The sequence below is a fragment of the Ctenocephalides felis genome, unplaced genomic scaffold (genome assembly GCF_003426905.1).
Source record: "Ctenocephalides felis isolate EL2017-DRISC unplaced genomic scaffold, ASM342690v1 CF-g0.4_SCAFFOLD_03165, whole genome shotgun sequence".
NCBI classification, from domain to species: Eukaryota; Metazoa; Arthropoda; class Insecta; order Siphonaptera; family Pulicidae; genus Ctenocephalides; species Ctenocephalides felis.
This window is the reverse complement of record NW_020539319.1, coordinates 1-11,289: the sequence shown is the minus strand read 5'-3', so window position 1 is coordinate 11,289 and position 11,289 is coordinate 1. Positions and strand designations below refer to the sequence as shown.

At 34.4% G+C, this 11,289-nt stretch overlaps 1 protein-coding gene across 1 annotated transcript; it reads left to right on the top strand.

The window, feature by feature from the left end:
* Nucleotides 1-7,953: 7,953 nt before the first annotated feature.
* Nucleotides 7,954-8,454, top strand: LOC113381888 (sperm mitochondrial-associated cysteine-rich protein-like). The gene has a single exon (XM_026620539.1). It carries the CDS (start codon nt 7,954-7,956, stop codon nt 8,452-8,454), a length of 501 nt encoding a protein of 166 aa, XP_026476324.1.
* The last annotated feature ends 2,835 nt before the right edge of the window (nt 8,455-11,289 follow it).

The following is an 11,289-nucleotide window of genomic DNA, read 5'->3' as shown; positions in this document are numbered from 1 at the left end:
GTCGAAGTGGGTAAAAGATACGGAATGGAAATTAACATAGACGAAAGGATTTAAGGGCTCGAAAGAGACTCTGGATGGACAGCCGCGCACTCTTTAAACAATCATACCTCTATCAATATTTGTGTAACAGAAAAATAATAAAAAGCAATAATTAGTCAGAAAAACCCCTTGAATTTTATACGTATCATTGATTCTTTCAGAGATATATTAATGAAAAATTGGTTGTTTTTTTTAATAGATTTTTTTTTCATGAAATCATGAGTTTTTTTAAAATCGTTTGTACTAAAGTTGTGGTATTTTCTAGAATCCATCAAGATCTCTTAAACCAAGTTAATTCTAGATTGAATTCGATTATTTTTAATTTGGGTGGAAATGGCACTCATAAACTATTTGATTTAAATAAAAAAAAACATTGGATGCGTATTTTATTTGCATGATAACTCACTCAATTTCAGAAGTACTCATTTAAAACTTATTTTGAGAACTATAAAACCCCATCTTCATATCTAGCTTAATATTGTTCCTAGAACACTTTAAAACAGCGATTATTAAGATTTTAATTATATAATTTTGTTCTTTTCATTATTTTCGTTAAAATGTATATTCTGAAGATATACAAATTTATATATTATATATATATAGATGAGATAGATAGATATATATAGATCTATATATAAATATATTATATATATTAGATATATATAATATAGATATAAATATAATATATATATATATATATATATATATATATATATATATAAATAAATATATTATATATATATATATATATATATATATATATCTTCTTATATATAAAAATGAATAGCAAAATGTGTTGATAAGCCCATAACTCAACAACGCCTGGACCAATTTGGCCAATTCTTTTTTTAAAATGTTCGTTGAAGTCCATGGATGGTTCTTACGGCGAGAAAAAATCGAATAATTGCCGGAAAACCCCCAAAAAAATCCCTTTTCTTTCGCACATACAAACGTTTTCTAACTAAAACCTAGAATCAATTTTAGCTTTAATTTTTTTATAATGCGTAGATAAATAAGGTGAAATAGAAAATTTATAAAGGAAAACTGGTGGACAGGTAAATTAGAGGATATGTAAAATGGTAGAGAGAAGAACTGGTAGATAGACGAATATGTAAACAAATAAACAGCTTGACAGGTTAATTGGTAGACAAATTGTTAAACTGGTTAATTGTTCAATAGGTAAATTATTGAACAGGTTAATTGGTAGACATTTAGAACGGGGTGACAGGTAAATTGAAAAACAGGTAAATTGGTTGACAGGTGAAATGGTGTATTGATAAAGAGGTCGATAGGTAAATTGGTAGACAGTTAAATTGATAGACAGGTGAATTGGTAGACAAGTAAGTTGGTGAAAAGGTAATTTGTTGGTCAGGTAAATTGGAGGATATGTAAAATGGTAGATAGGACAACTGGTAGATGGACCAATAACAAGACAAGTAAACAGGTTGACAGATAAATTGATAGACATGTAAAACGCGTTTACAGGTAAATTGGTAAGTCGGTAAAATGGTAGATTGATTAACAAGTTTATATGTAAATTCGTAGACAAATTGTTGAATAGGTAAATTGCTGAACAGATAGTAGTAACGTTAAACTAAATATAATAAATACACATCTTTTAGTCCGAAAGCTAGCAACGTTTTCGAGAAAGCATTTTAGTCAGGCTGATTTTTTATTATGTGGTCCTTGGGTTTCTCTCGATTAGGGTATTGGCTGTCTGGCAGCTGGGAGTGGTTGCGTTTATTAGTGCGCAGCCAACTTGTACAGTTCGATTTGGAAATTCTGAAACCATTTCAGTGAGTCCAACTAGACTCACATTTTTTATTGCCAGATATTTTGGGCGCTGCCAAATATGTGCCAGACGCCAATTTTTTTTTTTTATTTTAATTTCAAATCATTTTAGTCTGTCTGAAATTTTAATATTATGTTCGTTAAGGTTAAAAACACATAAAATAAATTTGCCAGACGTTTCTGCCTTTGTTAAACATGTGTGGCAATAGAAAATGTCTGGCAATATGATACTATTTAATAGCATTTTAGCTAGTCCAATTTTCATTAATTGGATTTCGAATAGGTTCACTAGACACACATTTTTTGTTGCCAGACATTTTGGGCACTGCCAAATATGTGCCAGACGCCATTTTTTTTTTAAATTTCAAATCATTTTAGTCTATCTGAAATTTTAATATTATGTTCGTTAAGGGTAAAAAAATATAAAATTAATTTGCCCGACGTGGTTATGAAAAATGGTATAGACACAATTTTGCAGAGAAGTTATAATAAACACATCTGTCTAACAAAGTTACTTGATTTTTTATGGTTTTTTGGCTAGTACACGTAATGTGCTCTTACGAGTATAATAGTTTTTTGTTTCATTCGCGCCAATGTATTTGGTGATTGTCCCACTCTCTCTACTAGTATCATATTGCCAAACTTTTTTCATTACCAGACATGCTTAACAACAACAGAAACGTCTGGCAAATTAATTTTATGTTCTTTTACCCTTAACGAACATAATATTAAAATTTCAGACAGACTAAAATGATTTGAAATATGATGTAGGAGGAAAATAATATAGAGTTATAAAACTTATATATAAATACTTACAGTAAATTAATTATACAAAAATACACTACATTACACTATATTACACTGTGATAAACCAAGCTATTAATACCTGAACATTTAAACTAATTATTTTTGATAATTTTTGGTTACATTCTAGTGTGTACAGATTAACTAACGTCTAAATACTGAATGAATTGTGTTTACAACTTTTGCGAAAGTGTAAAGAGACTGGAAAACATATATATGTTTTTAGTAAAATAATAAAATAATATAATACACGCTTCATTCAGATATGATGGTGTTTTGAAAAATTTTCAAGGATTATTTTATAGTAATTGCAAAGCAAATTGTTGTCCTTTCTTTTATTTATGGCCGCCTCATTGGTAAAAAGATTAGGCATCCCTCGCTAATTCGGCTTTTAAAGAAAGGGGGGGCGAAAGAGAGAAGGGGGGCGGAGGGGGAGAGGGGGGGGGAGGGGGGGGAGGGGCGGGGGGGCAGGAGGAGAGGGAGAGGGAGAGGGAGAGGGAGAGGGAGAGGGAGAGGGAGAGGGAGAGGGAGAGGGAGAGGAGAGGAGAGGGAGAGGGAGAGGGAGAGGGAGAGGGAGAGGGAGAGGGAGAGGGAGAGGGAGAGGGAGAGGGAGAGGGAGAGGGAGAGGGAGAGGGAGAGGGAGGGAGAGGGAGAGGAGAGGGAGAGGGAGAGGGAGAGGGAGAGGGAGAGGGAGAGGGAGAGGGAGAGGAGAGGGAGAGGGAGAGGGAGAGGGAGAGGGAGAGGGAGAGGGAGAGGGAGAGGGAGAGGGAGAGGGAGAGGGAGAGGGAGAGGGAGAGGGAGAGGAGAGGGAGAGGGAGAGGGAGAGGGAGAGGGAGAGGGAGAGGGAGAGGGAGAGGGAGAGGGAGAGGGAGAGGGAGAGGGAGAGGGAGAGGGAGAGGGAGAGGGAGAGGGAGAGGGAGAGGGAGAGGGAGGGAGAGGGAGAGGGAGAGGGAGAGGGAGAGGGAGAGGGAGAGGAGAGGGAGAGGGAGAGGGAGAGGGAGAGGGAGAGGGAGAGGGAGAGGGAGAGGGAGAGGGAGAGGGAGAGGGGAGGGAGAGGGAGAGGGAGAGGGAGAGGGAGAGGGAGAGGGAGAGGGAGAGGAGAGGGAGAGGGAGAGGGAGAGGGAGAGGGAGAGGGAGAGGGAGAGGGAGAGGGAGAGGGAGAGGGAGAGGGAGAGGGAGAGGGAGAGGGAGAGGGAGAGGGAGAGGGAGAGAGGAGAGGGAGAGGGAGAGGGAGAGGGAGAGGGAGAGGGAGAGGGAGAGGGAGAGGGAGAGGGAGAGGGAGAGGGAGAGGGAGAGGGAGAGGGAGAGGGAGAGGGAGAGGAGAGGGAGAGGGAGAGGGAGAGGGAGAGGGAGAGGGAGAGGGAGAGGGAGAGGGGAGGGGAGGGAGAGGGAGGGAGAGGGAGAGGGAGAGGGGAGGGAGAGGGAGAGGGAGAGGGAGAGGGAGAGGGAGGGAGAGGGAGAGGGAGAGGGAGAGGGAGAGGGAGAGGGAGAGGGAGAGGGAGAGGGAGAGGGAGAGGGAGAGGGAGAGGGAGAGGGAGAGGGAGAGGGAGAGGGAGAGGGAGAGGGAGAGGGAGAGGGGAGGGAGAGGGATAGGGATAGGGAGAGGGAGAGGGAGATTAGAGGAGAGGGATGAGGGAGAGGGAGATGGGAGGGAGATGAGAGGGAGAGGAGAGGGAGATGGATAGGTAGAGGGATATTTATAGGTAGAGGGATAGGATATTTAGATAGATTGATATAGGTTATATTATATTTATATTTATATTTATATTTATATTTATATTTATATTTATATTTATATTTATATTTATATTTTATTATATTATATTTATATTTATATTTATATTTATATTTATATTTATATTTATTTATATTCTGAGTTCTGACTGGTCTCACCTATGTAAACGCAATTACAATCTAGGCAATTAAGCTTATACACTAGATTACTTAGGATTCTTCGGTTACACTTCGAATTCAATTTTATAAAAAGAGTTAAAAGAGTGTTTTCGGAAGTACAAACCACTCTAATATTGTTTTTATTGAAAAGCTTTCTCCACGGGTAATGTAATTCTTTAATGAGAGGTAGACTTATAGTTCCGACGTAGTTTTCATGGTTTGGCTTTTCAATTGAATTATTATGACGGTTTTGGAGATATAGGATTCTATTTTTTGTTATGGATTGGATGAGGTGTTGTGTGCAATGAGAGAGAGATTCTTTTTTAAAAAGGTACTGTGTGATAATAATAATGCGTGGTCTATTGGTTTATGATTGTGCCTATTTTGATAAAGAGGGGGTGGTAAGAATGGCAATTGAGAAAACGGCCTGAGTATGTTCGTTTGTGATACCAATCAGTTATTATATTATTATTTTCGCGAAATAGTTGGACATCTAAGAAACTGATAGATTTATTATTTTCTAATTCAGAAGTGAATTGTAGGCGTTGGTTGTAGGCATTAAAAGAATTTACAAGAGTTGTTGTGTCACTATTTGGGATGTATGTTATGATGTCATCAACATATTGGTAGTAAAAAATTAGCTTATTGTAGGGATTTAGTATTGTGGATTCTACGAGTATGTGTTGAAGGGCTATTTCAGCTAATGGGGAGGCTGGAGAACCCATTGGCGTACCAAATGTTTCAAAATAGAATTTACTATTGAACTCAATAGTAAATTCTATAGTATAGTATATATATATATATATATATATATATATATATATATATATATATACAGCGACGATCCTGGGTCCTCAGCGCCCGCACACAGTTTTTTTCTAGCGCCCCCCCCCCAATAATTTTAACTGTTTTAATAGTTTATCATTAAAATTATAAAAATATTTACGTATATCTTTAATTATTTTTTCATAATTTTAGATTTAGTACACAAAAAATTAGATATAACGTAAAAGCGTATAAAATATATGATTTAAAATTTATATAGAAAATCGAGGAGATTCGCGGGTTGATCATAATCATATATTAACTATAATAATGACAGCGTGATACAATAGGCGTTGAGTAATATGTAAAACAGATATATATATATACTAGCTGACCCGGCAAACGTTGTTTTGCTAAATAAGATATATTCTAAACCATTTCTAGAGAATCAAGAATATTAATACTTTAAGTGCATAAGGATGTGTTGTTTGAATGCTGTATACAATTAGGTATTATAAAAACAATAAACCCCATTAGTTTGTCTATATTTTGTCAATACAATCAAACTGCAAGTTTTATACACTTTCTATAGAAAACATCGTCTTTTTGGTCTTTCGGCTTATTAATTACGTTTCAAGTTCTTCAGATTCTTTTGGATTCTGGATTTTGTGTATAATAGTAAATAATACTACTGAGCTTATACAAAATTTTCAACTTTTTGCGAGGAGAGATAAAAAATGAATTAAGTATTTCTTCTTTGACCTGCTTTTTAAAAAGTTTCAAGTAACATTCGATGAATTAAAGTAAATTTAATAAAAAGTATATATGTAGAGCAGGGCGAGACACAAAGGTCTAATTTGACTTTGAGCAAATATAAACTATATTGTGAAAACCAAAACAATTATATCACAGCAAATAACACATATCAAACGAACAATTATCTGAGTTCAGTAAACTGCCTTCTACTTCATCATTGTAGAAATGTGCTTTTTTGATTTCTTTCAAAAATTTGGTATCTAGACCTTTTTACCCTATAGGCGGGGTAACTTGAAACGGGCAGGTGGCAAAAAGATTTAAAGCCTTATTATTGTTTTAAAGATATTTTACCAAATAATTACATTTTTAACTAATGCTAAAACTACCAACGGAAGAAAATACTTTTATTATGGATTTTCAAAGATTACCGTTTATCTCCCCCATTTCAAAGATTATCGTTTTCAAATCAAGATTGTAGCTGGCTATACATCTTTTTTCCTCTACTTTCAAATATTGTTGTTAAACAATGCTTAACTTTACTGATTTTTGGCACATCGGTGGTGGACCTTTTTAATCCCGGACCTTCATATATTACTATATATTCTGCGATAAATTCTGGGAAATTATAACTGGAAAAATGTTATTCGATAAAATGTCCATTTGATCGATACCAAATTTTGATTCTGAATTTAAATAACATAAATAAAAAATAATATAACCTAGAAAATGTTTTATAAATACCAATGAGTAGATAATTATACAAATGAGATCTTTCAGAGCACCGTGTTTGAGAAAAATATGCCAAAAAGTGCATTTTCATATTAACATTTCAAAAAAGTTGATATTTTGAGTCTCTAGTAACACTTGCTGCCCGTTTACTAACGTTTTTGTATTTAAATAAAACTACAAACAAAACTACTTACTACAAATTTATCATAATTAAATAATATTCGCGTAAAACATCCTATTAAACGCAATTGAACATCATCTGTCAAAAGCGTTTGACATTTCACGAAATTGCCACCGTCAATTGTTTTATTTAAATTACGCTTCAATAAAAATTTTCAAATTAAAAATGTAAAGTTTCTACGCGGATTTGAAATAATTTCTCACCTTTTGGACTTTCTCTGGATTGGCACGAATTTTTCAAGACTAAGACTGGCCAAATCGATTCAGCCGTTTTCGAGTTTTATTCGGACATTTGAAAGAGAGCTCCATTTTTATATATAAGATATATATATATATATATATATATATATATATATATATATATATATATAATACGTATATAGTGAAAGTGGTGTAATTGAGTAAAATAAAGTGATCCATAGAACATTGTGTATTAATAGGATAACTCAAGGATAACTGGAGGATTACTCAAGAATTATTCAAAGATTAATTTGACATTATTGAGATATACACTCATGAGCTACGAGAGTTATACAAAATGTATTTGGAAAGCAGACGCCGAGAAGATGAAATGATGAAAATGATGGTATCGATGGTTCGTGATGAGAGAGTGAAGTCTGGTGTAGTGCCTAATCATGAGGTATACAAAATGGTATTGGGAAGCGAGATCGATGATTGTATTGTGCCAATAGAGAAAGAGCCAATAGGAGTGTGCTATGAGGAAATGGAGAAGGTAGATGATAATGATGATGTAGGTGCAATAGAGTTAGCGCTTAAGGAGAAAATTGTTAGGGCTGAGGCAATAAAAATTCCATTAGAGGCAAGTGCTTTAACAAAGACCGCAGTAGTGTCAATGAGAGGGGGTGAGACCATCATACCGATACTGAATATATAAAATAATGAAACAACATTGAAAAGGATTATAAAGTTACAAAATGCGACGAGTGCCATGAATGTGAACAAACCCAGGAAAAATCAGATGTAAGAGAACTAACAATGGATACAATAAAATTAGATGAGGACATACCTGAAAAGAAACTACAAGAATTTGACTATGAGGTGATTCATCGACCAGCAGAGAAGATGAGACATGTGGATGCTCTATCCCGAAATACCATAATTGAAGCTGAAGAGACAGAGTGTGTGGATGGACTTATGGTATTGAATAACTATTTAATAGAAGAAGACTGGTTAACCGTGGCGCAGAGAAATGAAGAAAAACCGAAACCTCCACCAAAACCGAAATGTGAAGAGAAGCCGAAGTGTCCACCGCCAAAACCAAAATGTGAGGAACCTAAACCAAAATGCCCACCACCAAAACCAAAATGTGAACCAAAGTGTAGAAGGAAACGCACCAAATCTGCCGACTGTCCCAAGAAACCTAAAGAGGATGATTGCAAACAATCCAAATCAGCGGGAGATAAACCATCAAAGGACTGCAAACCGGAGATGCATATTCCCGAATGCAGTGTGGAGAAAGCCAAGTGCCCATCCTGATGCAAGAAGACGAAAGTTACTCAGACGACAGTAATGATGACAAATCTAATAACAGTGACGAAGAAGAGGAGACAGAAACGGACAATCACACGTCCCAAGAAATTCGAAAACTGCATTCTCGAGGACGAGAATTGATCAGAATAGCCGAATATTAACTATGATAATGACAGCGTGATATAGTAGGCGTTGAGTAATATGTGAAACAGATATATACGAGGTCTGTTCAAAAAGTACCCGGAATTTTCGTTTTTTCAAAAAAATATTTATTTATTCGTCTACATTAATGTGGTCCCCTTCAAAGTAGTCCCCCCCAGATATAATACACTTATGCCAGCGTTTTTTCCAATTTTCGAAGCACCCTTGATATTCACTTTTTGATATGTCCTTGAGCACTCTCAGCGATTTTCTTCAATCGAGGAAAACCGCCGTCCTTTCATGGGTCTCTTCAACTTTGGGAATAGGAAAAAGTCACACGGAGCCATATCTGGTGAATTTTTGCACTTTGCAACACTTTATTTCATTTTTTACGCAAAATTTAATACAAATTCTTTGACTTTTCAATTCTTCCATTGTAAAAATCGCCGAGCTCAGAAAAACACGTCGAACCTTAGCGACTACCACAGACAAAGTAAACAGTGAATATAGCTGAAAATTTCATCATACTTTAGGGGCATGTATACCAACACAATAAAAAAAAATTTTGACAATCAGACACTCCAGACCCGCGAAATTTAATTATTAGTAATTCCGGGTACTTTTTGAACACACCTCGTATAATACGTATATAGTGAACGTGGTGTAATTGACTAAAATAAAGTGATCAATAGAACATTGTGTATTAAATTTTCAAGAATTTCTAACGTATTTGGGTTTTGAAACATTTTACTTATTTACTATGCGATTTATTCTATTGAGAAAATTATGCCAAGAGAGTAAAAGGACTAGCCTTTTATTTTTAAACATAACACTATAACAGTATTTCACGTTGGATTTTTAAATTTTATTTTAATTTATTTTTTTTATTATTTACAATATCCAAAATTGCATCGTAAACTTCTCCTTGTTCATATCGCAAGAGCCGAATTGAATTAATCTTTACTTTCCCATCACATTGTTATTTTAAAGTTAAGTTTTATTGTCCAAAGATTAGTAAAAAATGCAAAGAAATTACATATTTCTTAAACTATATTGAAACAAAAAAAACTAAATAAATTTGTATCGGTTTTATTTCTGCATAGTTAATAATCAATTTTAGAGTAAGAGCTATGAATTTGCAAGTTGTTCCAAAGTGAATTTTGATTCCATTTTTCATGCCTTCCAAATTCAAAGTTCATCAGATGCGTAACATTTAACAAAAACAAAAGTTACAATTCAATTTCTCGGAATGAATAAGCCATTTTCTAAGCACTGACTATACATTTTCCATTTTTGTCTGTTATGATTTGTATCTATTTTTTTAATAATTTCCGTTTCAACTTAATCAGTTCGCAATTTTTCGTCAATAATTAATTTAATCTTTCGCCGGTTTGAGCTTATGGGATTGAACACAAATAATTTCTTTTTCGATTACACCTTAACTTTAAAAAAAAAGTTTGCGGAGTTATTAATCGGTTAATTGTTTCTACTGATATCACATTGCAAACTAAATATGCTTTATGTGTCTCCGTATCCATAGTTAAGTTTGATTGTTTATTATAATCTATGGAGTATTCTTAATTTAATATTTAAAAAAATATATAATACATTTTATTTCCGAATCTTATTTTGGCGGCCCCTAAGGCGTACGCCCGCATTTTTCGCATGCATTGCATTCAAGGTAGGACCCAGCCTGTATATATATATATATTGAAATGAATAAAGCAGCCAATGCGTCGAATGTAAAGAATTTATTTTAATTTTTTATACGTTTCGAGACTAGATGTGTCTCATCATTCAGCTAAAAGAAATTTACAATATAAAGAAAAAGTTTTAAAAAATAAATTTATATTGGAAAAATTGATTGAAAACAACAATTATACACACCAGATCAGGAAAAACCACACTAATTAACTCATTTTTCAACACCACAATCACATATTACTACTGTAGGAAAGCAAAAATAATTTAAGAAATGACCGTTTCCAATATTGATAATAATAATGTCACATCCGTTGTTCAAAAATATTTTACCGCTGATTCAAATTCTTCTTCTTTATTTAGCAAATATAAAGGCATTATTTGTTTACCTTATGTATGGAGCTTTTCTTATTTTTTAAAAAAACTTTTTTCGGTTGAAGGTTTTCTTTTAGTTTTTACTTTTGATAACACACTCAGTACCCTGTTTTCTACTTTAAAATCAAAATCTCCGTCTGAAGAATCACCGATGCCGTTTATAAAATTAATTGTTTAGATTGTGACAGTTGTTACATCGGGTGAAAGTTCTCAATACATTAGCAAAAAGAATGAATCAACATATTTATAATTCAAAAAACCCTAGACAATTAAAACAAGTTTTCTGAGCACATTATTAATTTCAAACACTCTTTTAATACTGACCATCCTATAATTTTATATAAAGAAAAAAATGTAGACCTTAGAAGATTTTCTGAATCATGTTTTATCTATTTAAATTCAAATTGTGTGAACAAACGCAGTTCTCCTTGCTTACTCTCAGAAAGTTATCAAAATATAATTAATTTCTGTAAATCTGACTCTCTACTACGCCCTGATATCCCCACTGTTCCTTGCTCGCCTTCTGGCGTTGCATAGCGTACTACTCGTCGCCGACGTAAATAAGTCAAACCGTGTCGCTATGCTAACGCTAAAAACAAAATATGTGTTTCATACAATTTACTT